We start from the raw sequence: 23,320 nt of genomic DNA, 5'->3' as shown, positions 1-23,320 counted from the left end.
TTCCAATGCCCCACGTAGGAGCCGAAAGGCAGAGAAGCACCACAGGCCTCTTCCCTGGGCTAAAGTCCCAGTACCCAAAGCAAACCAGAGGACCAAACACCGAACACAAACCAACAACCACAGGAAAGCAGCAGCGGCCAACCAAGCCCGGGAGAGTCAACATGCAAGACTCCGCGACTGAGCAACAAGTTAGGATGGTAAGCCCCGGCAGTCCTCCGCCCGCAGACGGCCCCTCACACACACTATTCTGTCCCCCACAGGACCCCTTCCTTGAGGCTGGCCGAGAGGGACCCATGGAAGGGGTGCTAGGCCAGCAAATCATATGGCACCCAAACTCAGGCCCAGCAGGGCTTCCAAGACACACAGGACAGCCTCGCCAGGCTGGGTGTTCACTGAGGGAAGCAGTTTCACACTTCCTTTCCTTGGGCCTGCACTAATTTCCCACACTCACATTGCAAGGAGGCATTCTTGGGCTGATGGGGCCCTCAGAAAGGGTCCTATTATTAAGGTTCAGCAAATTAAAAAAAAAAAAAAAAACTTTTTGAGACCACTTATTTGTAGGGTACTATAGAGATGATAAATATGGAGCAAAAGGGGCTGCTTTTTTTTCTTTCTTTTTAAATTTCCAATGAAGAAATGTGGCTTCAAAACTCTCTGCGGTGCGAGCCAGTTGCCTCCAGGCCAGCCTCTCCCTAGGCCTTGCTTTGTTTCTGGGCATCACACTCTGACCTGCAGGACCCGCACTTGGCAATCAGCTTAAACCTACCTCGGCATTTTAATGAGCCAGACTGCCATCTCCTCCCACAGTGCCCGCTCTCTCCTGGAAGAACACACCTTTCCTAATTCTGTTTGTTCGCCAGAAAAATAAATAAATAATAATAAGCGGGGGAGGGGGTGTGGGTTGACTGGAAGGTCATTTTGCCTTAGGAAAGGAACAAATTAAGTCGAGGCTCACAGTGAGCCGGGAAATACATTCTCCATCAGACAAGCGACCTTGGGGCCTTCGGTTTTAGGCGGGAAAGGTCACTGGTAAGGCAGCCCCTTGTTTATGGAGCCCGGATACCAATGACGTGGTCACCTCCGAGAAGCACAATTACCAACAGGGGCACGCCAAACTCTTTTATTGGTTACCTCTTAAACACTCCAGAAATCTGTCCAATTCCTTGCAGAATAGCAGAAAACAAAAGTGCTCGCAGCAGGAGGGGGAAGCCAGGACTCGATGATGAGCAATTAGTGAATCAATGACTCTCAGAGACACTGATTTAGATCAGCAGTTCTTATTAGCGACCGTCGAGGAAAATGCAGGGACACACAAAGCTTCCAGGAGAGACTAAAGCTTTAAAAACATTTCTTTAAAAATCACCACAAACTGCCTTCAGAGCTTCCCCCTAAAACACTTAAAATGTGTGCTCAGTCTGAGGAAAAAAAAAAAAAAAAGACTATTTGTTGTTTCCTTAATGTCAAAAAAACAAGTGAAACTACAACCACTAGTTCTGTCGCCCCCACATGAAAATTATTCTCTCAAAATCCCAAAAATGAGATAAGGAATTAGGTATTAGGCAAAAGAAAGAAAGAAAAAATAAAGAAGAAAGAAGGAAGGGAGGGAAAGAGAGAAAGAGGCTGGCTAGCTAATATGAACAGCATGAACTTTTTCTTACCCTCATCAGATTGCAGGAATATAAAACAGATTGGTCTCCACTCCCACTCCATCCATGTTGAATAAAAAGATACTGATTCACGTGATAAGACGTATTCTTTAGTACTTTCTTAATATAACCCCTCATCATCTAAACACCTGTTCGGAAAATCAGAACTACACAACAGAAAGTGAGTGGTAGGAGGCTTGGCTAACTGACGGGCAAGGAGAAAAGAAAACATTTCTAAAAATATAACGATGCTTGCTAAGAAAATAGAGTTCCATGTACACAGAAATTCTCAGGAATACCTACTTGGGGAGACGTTCCTGTAACTGTTTTTAAACGTTCAGTTCCATCCCACAGAATTCAAAACACCTACTAAGAACACAGAAGCTTCCCAGGCGTGACTGTGGGGGCCGGAACCTTCCACAAACTTTATTTGAAGGCTGCTAATAACATGCAGCTGGGCATACTTTCCCCACACCCCAGCCTCTCCTGAAAAGTGCGCCCTCCCACCACCACCTTCCTTTCTTTCTGATTTTGTGAATACCAGCGAACGCTGAGACAATGCGGTTCACCGTGAAAATGGAAAACCGCAAGTTGGCCTCCTCAGCAGCAGCCAGACCCCAGCCAAGGGCCCTCTGCAAACTTCCCCTTTATTTGTTCCTTGGTTTGGTTTCTGCTGGGTTGCTAATCTATTTGCTCTAAGCTATTGGAAGAAGTCGGCAAAAGAAAACAAAAAGGCTTTCTTCCTAGCAGGGGAAAAATGGGTAACCTTGAACCCAAAGAACCCTCCCTCCCCTGAAACTCCGGCTACTCTGAAAGTTTGTTGCTATCTAACCTTGAAAACAGTATGTGCCTCAGGGTCCCCTCCGCACTGGGCTCTAACAAGGATGTTGATGGATCCTTATCTAAGGGGAAGGATGCAAACAATTTTTTTTAAGGTGAAAAGAAGAAACTTCTAAGAAACCGACGCCAATCTATGCACAGAAAAACCTCCCCTTTCCTCCTACAAGTCTTCCAGAAAGGGGAGGGGTTGAAGAAAGAGAAAATCCAAAAACTGATCACTGCTAAGCTCCATAGTTTCAATAAATTGTTACCAACGTTGTCTTCGAAGGCAAAAAAAAAAAAAGGTCATTTTAATTCTGGTTGAGGAGGGCATAGGGTAAACCCCTGGCCAACTTGAGCTTCTCCCATCCCCAGCAGATGAGGCTGAGGTTGATCCAGAGGTGACCTGTGCCAACAAGCCCTCCCCCAATGGGGGCAGATGACGCCATGAAGCCCCATGCTTCTCATCTCCATGGTGACCCAAAAAAAAAAAAAAAAAATCAACTCTACACTAGGAGACACAAGAATCCCATCAACTTAGAAACTTTCTTCTTCTCAGTAACAGTCTCCTACAACATTTTAATGAAATACTTTTTTAAAAATTGGGGTCAGAGTGTTTTACGTGGGATTCCAGTCAAACCACATCTTCCCATCTCTTCATACTTATTCACTTAAAAATATATATATGCTGCAGATTTCAAAGTGGGCTGTGACTGCACAGCTGTAGGGAATGAGCTTGTCAAGAGAAAAAACACACAGGCACACCTCTAAAACACATACATAAAGCACACAGATTTATTTTTTGTTTGGAGTGAGAGACACATCAGTTCGAGTTCTAGGCCCCCAGCTGTACTACAAACGTTTCGGGGTGGCGGGTGCGGGGTGGATGGCAGGGGCAGGGGGAACACAGGAGTGAGCCTCAAGGACAGCTGAAATGAGGGCCACCTTCGAAACCCTGCAGCCAGGCGTCACCAGGACTACCATGACCGGGTGGAGGGCCCAGCACAGCCAATCCAACTTTTTCATTAAAGAAGGGAAAAAATTCAACAGGGATGAAAAGAAACCAATACTTGGGCAATGCTCAACTCAGCGGGCCCCTTTTGAGAATTAAAAAGGAAAATAAATCTGGGGCTGTGTCGATCCAGAAAATCAGAGCAATGGGCTTCCCTGTTGAGAGGAGGCCGCTTGATTCGCCTGAAGTTGACTATTTGTGTTGGCACTAGATCCCCTTAAAGATTGTTTACAAATACAGAGCAATCAATATTTCCTAACCCAAGGGTCTCCGGGATAGAAACATGGACCTGCCGGGCACAACGTGAGTGCTTCCCATGCGTCCCCACCCACCTGCCACCCTCTGCTCCAAGCCTGGGACACACATTCCCCTGGACCCGGGCGGCCCCACCTGAACCACGCTTCCGGGAGTGCGCGTGCGCGTGTGGTCTTCCGCCTCCTTTAACCTCCTTCACTGGGCTGTTCATCCCAGACTAAGCACCAACTTGGCTGACTCTGGAGCCTAATTTTCTCCTCCCATGCTTTCTTAGGGCCTAAATCGAGTTTTTTTGTTTGTTTGTTTTTTGTTGTGTGTTATCATTTCAGGATTGTTTCTAGTTGGGGGATTTGGAAGAGGCTGTTTCTTTCCTCATCCTCTCTCTTCCTTTCTTTCCTTTCTATCTAAACACATTTTCACATGCTCTTTAAGTGCTTCAGGTTTGGCATCCATCTCAAACACATCTATAATGGATCAGGAGCCCAAAATCTGTTTCCGATTATAACAGACAAATCAAGCCCCCCTGAAGTTGGAGGCGGGGAATAGGGAGAAAAAGTCTTTAATGGGTCAGCGATACAAAGGGACTTCTGGGGTTCTGCCCACAAAGGAAGCACTTCAGCCCCAGGGGCTGACATTACTGACTGACCCTGTGCGGCCTCTGCTTATAAACTTCCTAGCACTCACTCCAGAGACTTTACAGGCCAGATTCCGCCCTTAGCGAAATGGCATTTTCTAGAAGTCCCGGTGAGTTTGAAAGGGAAAAGAAAGGGAGTGGAGAGGAGGCACAGAAGCCCCCTTCTCTTCCAAAAATGGCAAGCCCCCACACAGAGAACACAGCTGCAGGAAGATTAAAAACATTTTATTATTTAAAGAGGTACAGAGGGTTACTGGACATGGGCAATTTAAAATTAAATACAACTCTCGTCACAGCCGTTTGCAGTTAAAGGTGAACATGGTTATTTTAAAAGCAAAATCGCCCTGCCAGAAGGACTGCCGTTCAGCAAGGGGCCCAGATGCCGCCTCAATTATTAAAGTCGTAAGCTGGCCATTCAACTGCCCTGACGGCAAGTCTCTTCTAGAGACAGAGTTCCCTGAAAAAAAAAAAAAAAAAAAAAAGTCTGCCCCCCAACCCCCAACCCCAGCCCAAGCATAAAGTAAACGCTTTAGAGAAAGTGAATAATATCTTGTCACGGAGGTAAAAGACTCAATTATAAAACCTTCAGAAAGATTCTCAAGGAACATCTACCTACGGTGACAGAGACTTACACAAAACCAGAAGACAAGCTAAAATATTTCTCCCCTATCCACCCCTACCTACTCCTACCCCTAACAAAAAACAGAACAGGGAGAGGAAGCAGGGAAATGGGGGAGAGGCTGCCATAAAAAAATGATCTCGAGACCTGGGCACTTATCTGACATAAAGCAACATCCTCCAATCCTGAAAGACGAGCCTGCCACACACACACTTCTTTATCATCTCAGCAAGAAATATGGCTCAGGAGGCCAGCACTAATTTTAGTATCAGATTTATTATTCAGCAGGGGGCAGGAATTCTTCAGGCCTGTGCCTTGTCTCCCGGTGCAGGACTAAACTGCCTTCAGGATGGCTCCTTGGAGGAGCAGCAAGGCTAACAAATAGAAACTTCTGGATTCCTGATATTCAGGAATCCTTGGAAAATACGCAACTGGCCCTCCAAGCCGCTTCCCAGTCCTTTCAAAGCCTCTGTGGGTGCTTCTAAGAGCTCCCCACTCTGAATAAAAGACCACAACACACATCTCACTTGTTTGAAATGAACCCGTCACCCCAAGCAAAGACAGGAAACCCCAAGGTCATAAAGCAAGGGTACACCAACATAGTCTGAAACCAAATCCAGTAGTGACAACTCCTAGTCTCCCCGCTTTGATCTGAAGGGAGATAAAGCTAGGGAAGTCAAAGCAGTGACAAATTTAAAATGTTGACATCCTCAGCCAGCCACTCCAACCTCGCTGCACATAAAGCCCTAAATGGATGGAAGACACATTTTCAGGTTGTTTGATCTCACTCAGGCTTCCCCACCTCCAGTTTCTGGACATCCTTTTGTCTGCTTTTGGCCCTGATTTTTCTCCAAGTTATCCCACGGAGCAGGACTGTCACTGGTAGCCTCAGCAGTTGTCAGTCAACCTGATTGCTTTACTCCAGAAGGCCCTTTTTACACAAAAGGCCTCACTGAGGCAGAACGGGCTCACCTTTGATTTGTTCACCTCTCACATGTAAAAGCAGCTCGTACGCCTCTCCCGAGCATGGCTGCACTCGTGGAAAACTGAAACGCAGTATATTGGGAAACAAGGCTTTTTAAAGCATTCTCTGGAAGGCAAGATCCTAGCTTGGGTTCTGCTCGAAGAAAGAGCTAAACAGAGCGAGCTGGAACAGAATTAGCCCCGAGAACCCAGGGATGGAGGGAGAGTGGCAATACCAATTTGCTGGAAGGGATTTGGAGAGTAAACGAAGAGGAACGTTTGGATTGCAAAGATAGAAACAATTCACTTTGCATCATTTTCAGTCTTTGGAGTTCAGTAGGGAAGTATGATTATCAATCCACCAGAAAGAAGGGGAAGAGTGGCCCACATGAGCTCAGAATTGGCTGGTGATGGCGTTGCAGGTAGTAGAGGTGCTGAAAACTGACACTATATCCCTCACGTGATGCTCTCTTTAGAAGATCAGGCTCTCCCTGGCTAACTATGGCCTTCAGCCCTCTAGACAGGAACCTGCTGGACCACAGGGGAGCGGGCCTTGCCATATTCCCATAGGTTGAGCACACACAGACTAGCAAACATCAAACACCAATAAGCCCTCACACACCTGGTATGATATTGCCAACATCACTTCTCGGGGGATAGCAATTATGCCACAATTTCATGTCCCTGACTCACCAGGCCACACACGACAAGACTGCAAGAGCACCTCCTCCTTGGGCCCCTGGCCTGGGCAGAACTCACGGGAGAGCCCCTGGATTGCAGAGTGCTCTTTCCCCAACACCCATCTGACCTGGCCACCCCCACCCTAAAACTCATTAAGTGCTCCCCATGGCCAAAAGCAGTGGTCTCCGAAGTAGGGTTTAGAAGAAAAAGATTAAAATGTTTATGTGTGCTTAGCTTTTTTTCTCATCCTATTTTATTTTTAATGATTTGCCTTATTAGGAGCATGCTATTTTAGTACAGAAGTATATGTATGTCATTTATAAATAAACATGTATACAGTGCAAGCTCAAAAACAAGTTTACCAATAGGGGTCCGTCATTAAGAGTACGCCGATTGCCAGCCAAGGGGTTACACTCAACCCCCTGAGCCAGGCACACCTGCCCTGCCTGTCCCCTGCATGGGCCAACACTCTCAATCTCACGGAGGTGGGGGTTGGGGGCTCTGCCCACATCCATGAGAAGTCAAATTTGCCTCTCACCTTTAACGCTTGCTACTCCTCAGCTAACCAAACCACCAAGCTGCTGCTCCGATTCAGATGCATCTCAAATCCATCCACTGGTCTCCATCACTACCTCCAAGAACTCAGCTAAGCAGCCATCCTTCCTCAAGTGGATCACCACAACAACTTACTTACTGATTCCCCCATAGCCCCCTGGGGTACCCACAAGCCACTTTTCGTGTAGACTGTCAGAGAGATATTTTCAAAACGCAAACCTGATCATTTCCCATCCCATCTCTTAAACTTTTAAATGGATGGCTTCCCCAACCCTCCTAAGATAAGAATTTTTATCCCCGCCAACGCAAGTGTGACCTCGCCTGTCCCCCTGTCCTCCTCACTCTCTGCATTCCAGCCACCCTCTCTTCCCTCAGCACATGAAATGCACCCTGCTACTTCCCTCCCTACATCAAGCTCAGCCTCAATGTTATTTCTCCAGGAAGCCTTCCCCAAACCCAAAGGACACTGTTTTTTTTTTGTTATGATCCCTTTAACATCCAATGCATGGATGTATAGCATTTATGGTAATGGTACTTCAATCATGAATCAGGCCAGGCACTGTGGCTCACACCTGTAGTCCCAATACTTTGGGAGGCCAAGGCAAGAGGATCACTTGAGCTCACGGGAGTTCAACCAGCCTGGGCAACAAAGTGAGATACCCACCTCTACAAAAAATTTTAAAAACTAGCCAGGCACAGTGATGTGTGCCTGCGGTCCTAGCTACTTGGGAGGCTGACGCAGGAGAACCGCTTGAGCCCAGGAATTCAAGGCTGCAGTGAGCTTTGATTGTGCCACTGCACTCCAGCCTGGGAGACAGAGCAAGATCTTGTCTCACAAAAAAAAGAAAAGAGAAAGAAAAAGAAAAGTAGTGAATCATGCAATAAGTTGTTTAATGAACATGCCCCTGCCAGCCACAAACTCCACAAGGGCAGGGACTGAGTTGCTATTCCCCAGCTTTGGGCCTGGTTCAGGACTGGAGCTCCAGACATTTGTTGCATAATGAGCAAATCAATCTTCCCTCTGCCCTCCTCTGCACATTACACCCCAGCTCATAAGGAGCAATGTGCTACACCCCCCAAAATCCAAGCTGTCTAACTGCTCCCACAGTTCCCTCAACTTGAAGGATCTCCTCTCTCTCAAGATTCAGCTCACAAGGCCTCCTCCGTGAAGCCTGCCCTGCTTGCTCCGTCCTCTGTGCCCCTCCTGTGCACGGCTATAGTCCCCTCTAGCTCACATCCTGGTTTAGACACCTACCTCCCTGCTAGCCTGGGAGCAGCCAGAGGATAGGCTAGTATCTGATTCTGTCTCCTCTGGGCCTAAGAGCATGCCGAGCAACCTCATGTTTGTCCATATGCGGCCTGTGTTGTGCTCACTGGCATAGATTCCCCTTTCCACCTTCCCTTCCAGAGAGTAACAATATAATAGTTCACAACAAGTGCTAAGGCTTTTCCCACTTAGAACACCTGTATCAGGTCTGCCCTGAAAAGAAAGCTGAGATACAGCCAACAGACACCGGCTCTCCACACAAGTACTGGCGTCCACAGCTCCACGTCTGCAGTGGCCAAAGGGCATGAACCTGTCTCTAGTTCACAGTTCCTGCTGCATACGCAAGGCATGAGAAACAGGTGCTGGTGCCAACTTAAAACCATCTCATCAGGAGGGACAGCATCATGATAAATAGCTAATGCATGCAGGGCTTAATACCTAGGTGATGGGTTGATAGGTGCAGCAAACCACCATGGCACATATTTACCTTGTAACAAACCTGCACATCCTGCACATGTATCCTGGAACTTAAAATTAAAAAAAAAAAAAAAAAAAAAAAACACATCTCACCAAGCTCACCAAGGGGTGGGGGGGCAGTGGGGGGATGGAGGTCTTAGTGGGAATGGAAGCAATAAAAAGACAACTCTGTCTGCCAAGCACACATAGGAACACTCTAAAACAGCAAATGGCCTTTGATCAGCTCCGCCTGAGTCAAGCAAGGCTTTTAAATTCAGATAGTACCAGGCGTGGGTTCCAAAACCTAATGTGGGTCTCCGTGTCCCTTGGGGATTGGTCCTCCTCTTGTCCCTCCTCCCCTTTCCTGCAGTGAAGTAGTTAAGATGTCAAGCAAGGGGAAACCCCAGTCCCCATCTCCTCGAAGCTGGGTGGTGCAGAGCACTTCATCAGCTAAGTCCCAGACCATGCATTGTGGGCAGGCCTTGCCTCTTTCGCCGCAATTCTCCCTCTATGGGAAACTGTTCAAATCAGAATGTCAATCTATGGAGCTCAAATGTTTTCTTTCTTTTTCTCTCTTTTTAAGAGACAGGGTCTTGCTCTGTTGCCCAGGCTGGAGTACAGTGGTGTGATCATAGCTCACTGCAGCCTCAACCTCCTCGGCTCGAGAGATCCTCCCACTTCAACCTCCTGAGTAGCTGGGACTACAGGCATATACCACCTCACCTGGCTAATTTTTGTATTTTTTGTAGAGAGGGTTCTCACTGTGTTGCCCAGGCTGGTCTCCAACTCCTGGCCTCAATCAGTCCTCCCACCTCTACCTCCTAGAGTGTAGGCGTGAGCCACTGCACCCAGCCTCAAATGTTTTCTCAATGTGGTCCCATCTAGTCCGCGTCTTGGCTCAACTCTCAGAAACCTTTGGTCAAATCACTATGGAGCTGTTAATAGTAACAGTAGCCCCCAGGAATAATGTGCTAGCCACCTCCCAGGCGGTGTACTTTATGAACACTGTCTCCTGTAAACATTACAACAATCCTGTCAGGTAGATGCTCATATGGTATTATACCATTTTACATATCAGGAAATTGAGGACTAACAAAGTTAAGTGAACTCCCCAAGGTCAAGCAGCTAGGAAACTATTATGCCAGAAAGAAACCCTAAGACTGTCTGCCTCCTAAGCCTCTTCTCTTAAGCCCTAATCAGCACTGCTTCCCACCACATGCCTTCATTCTTCCCATCTACAGATGGGGAAATCGAAACATGGAGCTGCAAGGCAAAGTGCCTGAGGTCATGTTCAGCACATCAGCATTGGGCTAAGAGACCAAGAGACAGAAGTCAAGTCTCTCCCGCTAGGACTGGAACTTTCACACCCATGCATGGTCTGCCATACTCCCTCATGACCCAAACCACCCTGTCAAAAAGAAAACTAGCCCGGGTGCGGTGGCTCACGCCTATAATCCCAGCACTTTGGGAGGCTGAGGCAGGCAGATCACTTGAGGTCAGGAGTTCGAGACCAGCCTGGCCAACGTGGTGTAACTCCGCCTCTATTAAAAATACAAAAAAATTAGCTGGGTGTGGTGGCGGGTACCTGTAAACCCAGCTACTTGGGAGACTGAGGCAAGAGAATCACTTGAACCCGGGAGGCGGAGGCTGCAGTGAGCCCAGATCGTGCTACTGCACTCCACCCTGGGCGAGACAGCGGAATTTTGTCTCAAAAAAAAAAAAAAGAAAAGAAAACCAACCCAAACCCCCAGTCCGTAGAAGAAAGGTCCCTAACATGATACAACCCAAGGAGAGCAGGTCCCTTCCTCTCCAGGTCTCCTTTCCCCTGACTATGCAGTGGGGCTCACTCACTGTCTCTGGTCTCATCCTTTCTGCCACCGTCCCCCAGGAGACCGAGTCAGCTCTGGGAAAACTTGGGAGCCAGGAAACCTTGAGCCTCGGCACAAAAATGAGGCGCCTCCGTTACCTGGCACTCACCAGGGACTTGCCTCAGAGAAATTCTAGCGTCACCCAATTTGGAAACCAAGGAAATGAGTCATGGCCCTTTTAGGAAGCTAGAGAGATGACCTTTACTTACAAAAAAGGAAACTGAGGCAAACAGCAGCGGCAGCACGCTGGGAAACGTAGTAGCTCAGAACCCACACCCACCCAGGCTCTCTGGTCTTGTTCCTCCCTCAAGTTCTAGGAGAATGCTTTGCACTTCTTTAGTAATTGTCCCCTCCTCTATCTTTCTCTGCATATTTCTTCCTTTGGCTTTTAAACCCAGAAACTTTCACCAAAAGCAGGTACAAGCAAAAAGGAGCCACATTCGTGACAACAGTTGAAGCTACCTCATCAAGCAACTGAGGTCTAAACTGGCTCCTAATTAATATTAACCCTCCAAATCAGAGTCATGCTCAGAAAACCTTGGATGAAGAGACGCCAGGCGGGAGGGGAGTCTCCAATTTTCTTTTTACTTCATCTGGAAAATTAAGAGCACTGCTGATTTGAACAAGAAATCATCAAGGAAAGCAATCACAACTCCACACGGCCCATAACTCGATGGACTTGGATGTGTAACCTGCCACTTTCATGTGCTGAAATTAAAATGATTGTGGCAAGAATAGCAATGATGACATGAGTTTGTCCCTCCTCCTTCAGCCTTAGAAAACATAAAAACCCCTACAGAATCTTCTGAAGGAGGTCAGGTAAAAGATCTTCCTGCTTTGTCAAAATAAACCAGTAGAAAACTGGTCCAAGACTGTGCTATACAGCCCTTCCCAAAAAGATGCTCCCCCAAGACTCTTTCTCTCCAAGGATGATGAACTTGAGGGAGGGGAGGGAGACAGTGAGCACAGAGAACTGAAGGAGGGAGGGGGTCCTGGAGACCCTCCACTCCAAACTCAAACACTTACTTGCTGTTTCTGCATTAATTACAATAAACTGCTTCATAGCCTAGTGATCACTTAATGGAGCAGCAAATATGGCTTTTTCCCTATAATTAGTCAATGTAATCTACTGCTATTTCCCTCCTCCCGGCCACCCCTTCTCTCCTTCCCTCTCCATCCTCTACACACTAACATTCACACGCACTCCATCCCCTGTCCAGGATCCACTTATAATCATGATCTTGTTCCCCGTTCCCAGCAATACCTGGTAAATTCCACCCAGTGGACATGAAGTGAAAGGGACCCACATACAGGGGATGCCCCAAGGGGTCTAGGGGCTTTCCCAGCCCCGACAATAGGTCTGAGCGTCAGCATCTCCCAGGCCAATGGCTGGGAACTGTGTTCATTTCCTGAGCTCTACCAATCTTCTTCCCACTCACAGGACAGGGCTCATGGGTTTGTAGATCAAAACCTACTATTCCATATCCCCAAGCAAAAGTTTCTATGAAAAAGTAACCCTTGCCCCCAATCCCAAGGTTCTCCCTCGCTCCCTCCTAGCTGGGGCTCTTTCATGTCTCTGAAGTTACTCCCTCCTCTTGGACCATCCAGCCCTGTGCTCCCAGTTCCTACCAAGTGTCAAAGGAACAAAGGCATCTTCAAAGGCTGGGGACACCATCTAAGATTCCTAAATGAAATGATTTCCCTGCCCTTGAAAATGTGGCTTTTGTGAAATGAAGTTGCTAAAACAGCCCTTTGGCGTGTGGACTAAGGATAACAACACCCTCTTTTATGGCCTGCTTTTCTCTACTCAGACCTCTAAGGACTTATCAACTAACTTCAGATACTCTCATCACCAGCAAGAACAGAACACTTTGTATCTTTCCCATGTTCGAGATGGCTTTAAAATTTTTCTTTTGTTGTTTATGGAGAAAAGAATTCACATTTTCTCAGTATTCATCATACACCAGGTGCCTTATTTATACTGGCTCATTTAATCCCCACAACCCTACTATTCCCCTTTTTTTTTAAGTGCAGAATTGAAGCCCAGAAAGGCTGGAACACCTTCCTAAAGTCACAGAGTTAGTGGCAGTTATCAAGTTTCAAACTAGGTCCCTCTGAGTCCAAAGCCCATGCTGCCAACAAACCACGCACTTCGTTATGGCACATGAATTTGTCTGAATCCAAATTACACTGCAATTCTACCCGTGTCACATACATTTATATGCATAAACGCACAACCACGTGTGTGTGTCTTCTTTTGTATTTCTCAAACATTACTTAAGGAAAAATACGTAAGGCAGAAGACAGCAGTACTTAGCGTTCTCCAACTACTACGTAAGGCAGGCACGGAGCACTTACCCAAACCTGCCACAGGATGTGCTCCTTTCTAACAACCCCACAACTCACACACCCATACACTTCCTTATGTTGCAGACACCATTCTAAACACTTTATTATGTTAAGTCCCATAATCCTTATGACAACCCCATGAAGGTGATACCATCATCATCTCCATTGTACAGATGACAAAACAAAGGCACAGAATATTTAGATAGCTTGCTCAAGGTCACACAGCTGCAGTGGCAGAGCAAGGATTCAAAGTCTGGTTCCAGAGTCCATGCTCTTAAACGCTCAGCTAGAACACCTGGAGAGAAAGTAATAAAAATAACGACAGTAAAAATAACATTTTACTTCAATGTGTAAAATGCAGGGTGATGGGGGTGAGTAGGATCCAGCCTCTATTTGCAGTTTTGTTTTCCTGTATTCTCAGGCCCCGGCCTATGTGGCATCACGTCATTCACAAGCTGGTTTCATGATTTCTCTATTGTGAACGAATTCTTCTATTGAATCTCTCCTGTCAATATCTGAGACAAGGCCCAGAAGGCCCCAGGAGCAGGTCTCTAGGAAGCTTTTTAGAGCCCCACACTGGGGTAGATGTTTGAGGATGCTTGAGTTCAAACTCTCAGAGCAGTTCCCCGCCTCTGACACTTGGGGGTTTTGTCTGGATAGCCCTGAAAAAAACAGTTATTTCCCATGAACACAATCAGTCCTTCTCTTGGGATGCCCAGGGGGTCTGATCATCCTCACTCCACCATCTCTTTATAGCTTGGGGAAAGACCCAGGTGACTGTTTCCACGGCACCTTCTACTCTAATCCACTGGGGTCATGCTGCAGAGGGGCCGCTCGGAGGGCTAATGCCGTGAATGCACAGGCTTTGAGCAAACAGGATGACGTGGCAATAAAGGCAATCACAACATGCTAAGGCGATGGCCTGCCAAACGCAAACTGCCCAGGCAGGACTTGTGCTCAAAAGAACTTTAATTGAATTCTTTCAGCAAGTGCAGCAGAAAAATTCATAATGAGCCCCCCCCCCACCCACATCCCCACTATGTCAGTCTGTTCTGCAGTTGTGTGAATCCAGTAAAAAAAAAAAAAAAAAAAAAAATCATTTTTAACAAGAATATGGGACGTGTATGGACATTAACCTGAACATCGTGTACTGCAGGGAAAAACAATGATCAAATCCAAGGATTTTTATTTTCAAAGCAATTTAAGTAAGGCATTCTGCCATAATCAGCTTTACTACCCCTATTAGTACAGGAAAACAAGTTCTGAACCTGGCTCCCTAGTGAAAAATGCAAAATTTGTATAATTAAAATTATACTTGTGAAATTCAAACACACTCTAATTTCCTAAGGGCCCCCTAATCAAGTCAGAAGTTCTTACTAAAACCAATTATCTTCTTTGGAAAACAGAAGAGGAAACATATACATGTAGCAATCTTGTGGAGATTCACAACCCAATTCTCTCCTAGGTGCAAGCATCCTAATTTGATCCTTTTTCCCCAGGTAGAAGACATGGTGAATCCACTAGTTAGTTTTTATTAAGTAGTATATCTGAAAGTTGAAACATTTTTTGCTTGTTTGCCTCTAGCTACAAAAAGGACACATTTGAGAGATATCCCAGAGGGAACTGAGTTGAAAGGGATTTAAAAAATAGAGTGCATCAGTAAATACACACTGTGTTTCCACCCACTCCACTATACACCAGGCCCTATCTGGCTATTTTTCTTAAGATGTCGCAGCAGTTTTTCAAAACACTCGCCCAGTACTGTTTAGAATGGTCACTCTAATGCCATGGCGAGGAATGGGATGAAAATACGAGCTTCCTTTCTGAAACTAGTTCACAACTGAGCCAGGTACTCTCGAGCTCCTATCCAGGAAATCAGCAAGACCTAGGTTTCTCACCTTCTTCTACCCCCAATGTTGCAGCTTTTCTTGTTCTTGAGTGAGTGGAAATTCTTGCACAAGAGCAACATGGAAATACGGATTACTTTCCAAGACACTGAAATATTTAAGAAGCAGTTGTTGCCATGTTTAATTATGCCACCAATATGAAGTGTTATCGATCTAGGGCCTTTGGAGGGGCGGGATCTGTACCCCAACAGGTTTTCTTTTCCCCTCTCCCTGGAATTCATTTCAGAAATGAGAATATTGACTTTTCACACTCTTGGTTTGGTGTTCCAACAGTGCCCAGCTCTGTAATGTTGGCCTGACACGCCGCCCAGCCAGCCTCCAGCAGGTATCCAGAAAGTAAAAACAAAATGCCGCTAAGTTGAAAACTTTACTTTTCAGCAGGTGGGAATAAAGGACAAAACTCAACATTCACGGCCTCTTTAGGGTGGAGAACACCACAGTAAACCAAACAGGGTTTGGTGTTAAAAATTCCATCTGAAGACTTAGGAAACACAACGTGTGCATGCACAAACACACACAGGCGCCCATGCAAGCATGCAGAAGGAAACACTCAGCTGAGAGCAAGTCATGGGAACTGCTACTTGGCTGGTTCCTTGCCTCCCTCCCACCAGAGCGGTCACCTCATTAATGTCACTCAGCATCACATTTTGCTACACTAGGTCTTTCTGCACTCTGTTCCCCTAGGCGGCCCAAAAGCCCGCTTCCATTGTAAACTTCTGTGCTTTAGGAAACTATCAAAAGCTTTGATGGCAGAAAAGAAAAAAACTTTTATAGCGCCTCCCTCCTCACTCTTTCCCCTCCTTCAGTTTCTTTTCTTTGGTGCTTTATTCAACATCACTACACACACAAATCATGGTCTGAAAGTCGTTTACAATATGTCAGCTTAAAAAAAAAAAAGATTGCAGTGGCCCGTCTATTTTGCAATTGCCCAAAGAGAATAATTCATTTCGGTGGAGGGTATGGATGAAGCCCTGAATACATTCCTACACCATTTTCTGCCCTTCAAAACAATAAAAATGTAAAAACCCAGACGAAGGAAGGCCCAAGGTGGCAGGAACGAGAATCTCTTGACCCCCAAGGAATTTATTCTCCTAGATCTTCTGAAGCACTCTCTCCCCAGAATGCATCATCAAGACCATTTTATTAGATTTTTCTAAACCCTTGAAATTGTCACATAATTGAAACAGAAAGAGCAATTTAGAGCTCTTCTTGAATGGATTTCTTAAAAAGAAGACTCTGTGCTTGCCCAACACCCCCGCTCCTTGGCTGCTCATACCCCTAACCTAAATGTAAGGTGCTTGCACACAAAACCCTATTTATTTTATAAATCCTCCCCTGCCATAAAAGTTACACATTCTCCTAATGCCTTAGATTTCAGGACGTTTGAGAGAAACTCATCCCAGACAACAGGCTAAAAAAAGAATCCATTAGCATTAACTTGCCTGTCACAGCCAGTGACAAATAAATGAATGTGATGCTTTCAGATCAGTCATTGGTAGAGCTACCCCCGGGCAGATAAAGACCAGTACAGGGAGAGAGAAGACTCATGGGGAGACCTCTCACACAGCAGTGTCTCAGCTGTTCCCTAGCTGCTCCCCGGGACTTTACTCTCAGAGGCAGCAAAAACACAGGCATCAGATACGGAAAAGGAAATGAATTCCTAATGCCCATCAAGCATCCCCAAGATAAAGGCTGCATGCTATCTCGCCTCGAGAGCCAGGACCTCATGAGCAGGCCAAGCCACTGACACAGAATTTTCCAATCTCAATGTGCTGTTCTATCCCTCACCCTAGAAAGGAGCAACAGTGCTAATCAACCCACGAGCTGCTCGGTTATAAGGTCCCCTGATGATGGGGGCAGGGACATTTTTCGGGGACAGTAACAGATGATGAATGCTTATACTGTACCCACAACATGCAGCTATCACCCTAGGCCATTCATATGCATTAGCTCAGTCCATCTTACCCTTAGCAATTCTACAATGGAGGGACGGTTGCTATCCCATTTAACAGGTACAAGTGGAGGTGCAAAACCACTAAGTGACTTGTCTAAAATGCCATAGCTGGTAAGTGGCACTTACCTATGCTAAACAAGCTCTCAGAAAACAGGTAACAAAAATTAACCTGAAGCTTTCCAGCTAGACTATCACAAATTCTATTCCTCAGCCTGAGCATTTTATAGCCATCAGGCAAAGTGGCAACCTCAACTCTGCCCACTCATGTTGGATGCAGCAAGGCTTAGCAGAGAGGAGAATAAAGCCTTGGGATTCAGAGAGACTTTGGTCCAAAGGCCAACCCTGAACCTTGCTAGTTCTATGGTTCTAGAAAGCTGTTTGCCCTCTCAGGCCCCAGTTTACCCACCTGTCAAACGGAGATAATACCAACTATTTCAAAGGATTGTTGTAAGGATTAAAGAAGACTAAGTGTATAGTCTCGGTACTATGCCTATAACATATAAACTCACAATAAATGACAGTCATTATTCTGAATTAGGATTTTTCTTTTTAACTATTCAAAATCTCACAGCTAAAATAAAGCAAGATAGCAGCCAGGCATCCACCCTAAGGCTAACATTCCAGATGGTTGGAAGCCTGGTGCTATCTTCAAAAGAAGGGAGAATGGAAAATATCTTATCCTACTCTGGACCCAGTGGGACAACTGTCCCAGCTGGACCGACCAAGTGAGGCTGCTGCTACAACATACCACAGGGTGCTCAGCCCCAAGACCACACCTGCGCACTTCATACCACACGGAAAGCAGAGATCATGATTCCAAAAGTGCATATTCTTCACCAAGCAGACACTCAGCCAAAGGCGACCCCAAGCAGACACCATCTATGAAGTCACAGGTCAGACTGCTCTGAGCCACGGGACACACACTGGGGTTATACAGGCAATCTGTGATGTCCACATTGAGAAATGACATCTCACTGTCTACACATGGTGAGGTCACGATCACAGCTTAAACAAGGACAAAGTACAGGACTTTGGAATTGTATCTATATCATGGTCCCTTGTTAAGGAGGAAAAGAGGAGAGGACAGAAGGTAGAAACAAGAGAATGAGAGAGCTCTTTGTAAGCAGCCACACACCCCAAAGGTAGAGGTGGCATCTGCTAAGAGCATCACTCCTGAAGAAGAAGAGTCTATGGCAAGAGAGACTCTGGCCAGAGAGAACATAGCCTGCATTAAGCTTAAGCCACAAGCCCAGGTTGGAAGTTCTCCAGGCAACAGCATCAGCCATGGTCCTATCAGTAACCCCAGCTTCTATACGGGTCTGAATGAGCTCAGAACATTCCACAGAGCATCCCCATACACCCGCACAGACACACAACAGGTTCCCCACAGCACCTGTCAGTTTGCCTTATTGGGCCCTTGAGGCCTTCTACAAACTGGCTCCAACCTACTTTGCAAGCCTCATGCCAGACCACTCTGCAGCACATACCCTTTGCAACACCTGCACACCCTGCCCTTTCCTAGTGCCTAGCCGGAAGGAAGAACAGCATTCCTGCCATTATTCCTTCCTACCTGATCTTCAAGACCTGGGGCAAAGACCACCTCTTCCTAGAAGCTTAGATTGCCCTTCCTCAAAATGCTGTTCCTACCTCTTCTACTGTGCTTATCCCACCCTTTCCAGTATCACAGGTCACCCCCTCCTCCCAACCTGCAGCTAATGTTCTTAAAGACAAGAACTGTGTTTCTTCTGGCGTTTTTCATTCGCTCTACCTAAACGGAAGTCCACGATGTACAAAAGTGCAGAAGTAAGGGCTAAGGATGGGGTGTTTTTTGTTTGTTTGTTTGTTTGTTTGAGATGGAGTCTCGCTCTGTTACCTAGGCTGGAGTGCAGTGGCGCAATCTCGGCTCACTGCAACCTCCGCCTCCCAGATTCAAGCAATTCTCTGCCTCAGCCTCCTGAGTAGCTGGGATTACAGGTGCCCGCCACCATGCCTGGCTAATTTTTGTATTTTTAGTAGAGACGGGGTTTCACCATCTTGGCCAGGCTGATCTTGAACTCCTGACCTCGTGACCCACCTGCCTCGGCCTCCCAAAGTGTTGGGATTACAGGCATGAGCCACCACACCTGGCTGGGTTTTTGGGTTTTTTTTTTAATTATTAGTAAAATATGCTTGTGTCCAATGGAGAAGATAAGGCATGAACCTAAATACCATGAAACTCAGAACAAAGTACCTAACACAATCCCCGGTGCTGAGCAGAAACTTGGTAAATAATTTCTGAACTACTGAAAGTGGCAACTGACTGTACCAAAGATATGGTCCACCCCACTCCCGCCATCGCTCCTCCCTGGCTTTGGTGATCACACCTGAGAGCATGTTATATACTTATCTGTTTGCTCACTGCTTATTTGCCCCACTAGAGCAAAAGTTTGGTGACGGCAGGAACTTTGTCATATTCTCCACACTATCCCCCGAATCTTGCACAGTATCTGGCAAACGGTCGGTGCTTGTTTGGTGAATAAATGAATGAGTGAATGTCTAGCACAACATGCAACAGATGTATGTGCTCCACAAGTTTTTGCTAATTTATTATTGTTGGAAGGGGCTTAACCAAAGAAAAGGTAAGTGCTGTGGAAATCCAAAGAAGTATGACTGTTTCCACAAAGGGGCAGGGACAGCTTCGTGGAAAAGATAATGATGAAGCTGGGCTTTCAAAGAGGGTCTATTGTGTACAGAGAAGGGAAGGGCAGTGCAGAGAGGGAAATCTGCAAAAGGACAGGTTTCTCAGAGAAGGGTGAGCATTCAGTTTCAAGGCAGCAAAAACTAGAAGAATTGAGAGATAAGGTGGAAAAGACCCCGGTACAGATTTTGAAGGACCTTAATTAAGCACCAAGCTAAGACGTCGAGACTGTGTTCCGTGCACATCAGGAAGCACTGAGTGTTTCCTGAATCCCTCCAAAAGTGGGTGCACGCATACAGTTGGCAATGAACAAGGATTAACCCAGCTCTTGTTAAATGAACACACTAGATCAAACGGGAAGAGAGAGATGATGAACTATATCTCCCCTGTGTGTTCTCGGGGTTTTCAGCCAAAGATTGTCCGGGTTTAAAAATACAAAATAGGACACAAAGAATGGACGCTGCCCCAAGGGGCACCTGAGATGGTCAGCTGGTTCCTCCGAGACTGCCTTCTCCTCCCTTCCCGGGCAGCAGAGGAGGCTCACCTGTCTGCCAAAAATCATCTGACAAAGAACACAGGAGCTTCGTAGTCCTAGGAGACTGACCTCAACAATGAAACGAAAGCATGTGAGGAACAGCAAAATCCAGGGAAAGGACATTTGTAGGACAAGGTGCCCCTCCTCCTTGAGCTGACACCTGCTACTGACTTGGAACATAGGAAGGAGCGGTGCTCACCGACAAGAAAGAAGCTAAGCCACTAATCCTCCCAGGTCCTCGCTGCTGTGGAAAAGGGCTGCAGACACACCACCACATCCTCGCTGGGAATGAGAAAACCCACTGGCAGGCCGGTTCACGGTGGCTGCCGAGATGACAGCTGCAGATCATCCAAGATGGCAAGATGCTAGAATGACCCGACCCACAGCAGCAAGGGAAGGCCAGATGCCGAAAACTCACCCTTCGCCCTTGAGAAGCTGCCAAGAAACCACTCCCCCAGAACAGGAGGTGTGCGTGTACACGCTCGGGCTGCCATTGCACCCATCTGGATGCGTGCTTAGCAGAGAACCTTCCAGGGCCCTGAAGCCACGTCAGAGGACAAGACAGAAACAGGAAAACCTGACTGCTAGCTCAGCCCTGCTACAACCTAAGTGTGGATGTGAAGCAACCAACGTAACTTTACTGGGTAGCAGCCACCTCCACGGTGGAAAAAGCAGGCTGGATTCAGTTCGTTCATTTAGTTACCAAACAGCAGCCACCAACAGTTCCCTGCCCTCAGGGAGCTTACATTCCAATTAAGATTTTCCTTCAGTCATTTCACCATTGTGCTTTTTTTTATTCTATTAAAATAATTATCTGGTCGGGCGCGGTGGCTCATGCCTGTAATCCCAGCACTTTGGGAGGCCAAGGCAGGTGGATCACCTGAGGTCAGGAGTTCAAGACTAGCCTGGCCAACATGGTGAAACCCCATTTCTACAAAAATACAAAAATTAGCCAGGCATGATGGCAGGTGCCTGTAATCCCAGCTACTCGGGAGGCTGAGGCGGGAGAACTGCTTGAACCCGGGAGGCGGAGGTTGCAGTGAGCCAAGATCTCACCACTGCACTCCAGCCTGGGCGACAGAGTGAGGCTCCGTCTTAAAAATAATAATAATAAAAATAATAATTCTATAATAATAAGATCAACAGACATTTGCGGGGTGCTATTTTATGCCAGACTCCCAGTGAAGAATTTTGCATTTATCCTCCAAACAACTGCAGGCAGTGAGTACTATAATTCTCCCTCTTTTACAAAGGAGGAAACTGAGCCTTGGGGAGGCTTAAGTGACTCGCCCCTGGCCACCCCGCTGTGACTGAAGGCAACTAGAAATAGGTTAAAGAAGTGAGATCTCCCTGCATCAACAGATGAGGTTCTGGCCTCTAAAAGTTAAGGAAGGAAATGGCAATTGGGAAAAGATGGGAATGTTTTCTTATACACAAGGATAATTAAGACAGATGGTGAGTACACCCAGACCTCGCTCTTGCTGAAAGATGCTAAAGAGTCTCTTGGTTCCTCCACATAGAAGAAAATAACCCACGAGCTCAAGCAAAACTCTTCCAGACAGCCAACACTCCAGTCCAAAGGGAGCAAAGAACAGGGAGTGATGGATCCCCATCATCCTCATGTCTCCAAAGCCTTCAAATTAAGTCATCTTTTTAGAAGAGCATGACCATTTTAATTTTTAAAAAGATAAGGGGCTTGAGGGGGGGAACTCTTACATATTTTACAAAATGAAATAATCATCCAGAGAAATACGAAGATATAGAATGAACCAGTCTTCTTGCCCTGATCAAAATATACTTCACTAATTAACAGCCTCTAGTCTCCGAAGAGTCTCCCCACTCTACTTCACTTGAGATGTGAACATTTACATCGCAAAGGGGGATACATAAACTGTAGGATTCAAAACCTTCCTTTGGTGACTTATTAAAATTCTGGTCTAAACAGATTTTTATTTATATGATACATTAGAGAATATTATGACAGTACTAATATGAAATCTGTTCTTCACTGCCATGGATTTTCTTTCTTTTTAAGTTACCATTTCTTTCCACTAGTCTTGTTTTAACACCTCCACGGAATATTTCTCTGGCGAGCGTTAGCAAGGAGGGACAGCCAGAAAGCAGAGAAACTCATTTTAACTGAAACACACACTGACATATCATTTACAAGCTCCTCGCCCATCCCACGAGGAGGGGCAGGGTTCCCTCTGCCACTGTGACCTGAACACAAAAACACAGAAGTTTTATTGAAGGGAGATAAATGATAAATAAATCAGGGTCGACTTAAAGTTCTATGCTCCTACCAGCTGGGTTTTGGCCCCCAACACTAACTCCAGTCTGAAATCCCGGTGGCCAGGCTCAAATTCTATTGGAAAATAACCGTAGACAGGGAAGACACTTTCTCCCCACCCTGTCCCAATTCCCAACCACCATACAACCTTGGCATTTACTCTGTTGCCTCACTGGGGTTGAGTAACTCCAGAACCATCTGAAAAGATGGCCTGAGGGGTCAGATCGAAAGATACAAGACAGTGTCACACACTGGTATAACATGATGGGGCAAGGCAAATCACCTAGGCCCAGGAACGCAGAACTTCAAAGTACTGGGCCTCTGGCTATGGTTCCCTCAGCACAGCCCGCTGACCTCTCCGAGCCCATCTCCTGTCGCACAGCAGAGGGGCCATCCCCTGAGGTACCCCCACAGCATGGCACATTGGTGAAGGGCCCAGTTCTACAGCCAGGTTGCCTGGGTATGGCTCCTGGACATCCATCTGTGCCTCCGTTTCCTCATTTATAAAATGAGCTCATACTAGTACTCTCCTCATAGGGCTGCATGAGGATTAAATGGATTAATAAAGTCTCTGCAATAGTGCCTGGCATATAAATTCAACTAGTATCATTATTATTACTCAACCTCTCACAGGATTGATGTGAAGACTTAATAAAAATGGCAGAAAAAAATAGCAGGTTGGCCAGGCACAGTGGCTCACGCCTATAATCCCAGCACTCTAGAGGGCAGAGGTGGGAGGATAGCTTGGCCCAGGAGTTTAAGACCAGCCTGGGCAACACAGTGAGATCCCATCTCAAAAATAAATAAATAAATAAGATAGCAGGTTAACGCTT

At 46.4% G+C, this 23,320-nt stretch overlaps 1 protein-coding gene across 19 annotated transcripts in view; it reads right to left on the bottom strand.

Annotated features, from left to right (window-relative positions):
• Positions 1–23,320, bottom strand: part of MSI2 (musashi RNA binding protein 2) — a 428,220-nt gene that overhangs the window by 396,990 nt on the left and 7,910 nt on the right. For 2 of the 19 annotated variants that reach the window (XM_054671466.2, XM_054671469.2), the window contains exon 1: positions 1,659–13,419. The exons of the other annotated variants lie outside the window; for them this stretch is intronic. In XM_054671466.2, the coding sequence (XP_054527441.1) occupies positions 1,659–1,787 (129 nt within the window). In that variant the 5' untranslated portion in view covers positions 1,788–13,419. Of the gene's footprint in view, positions 1–1,658; positions 13,420–23,320 lie in introns of those variants that run through there. 19 annotated transcript variants of the gene reach the window in all.

This window comes from Pan troglodytes, chromosome 19 (assembly GCF_028858775.2).
Source record: "Pan troglodytes isolate AG18354 chromosome 19, NHGRI_mPanTro3-v2.0_pri, whole genome shotgun sequence".
Lineage (NCBI taxonomy): Eukaryota > Metazoa > Chordata > Mammalia > Primates > Hominidae > Pan > Pan troglodytes.
The sequence above is the reverse complement of the archived record's forward strand: the minus strand, read 5'-3'. Positions and strand labels throughout refer to the sequence as shown.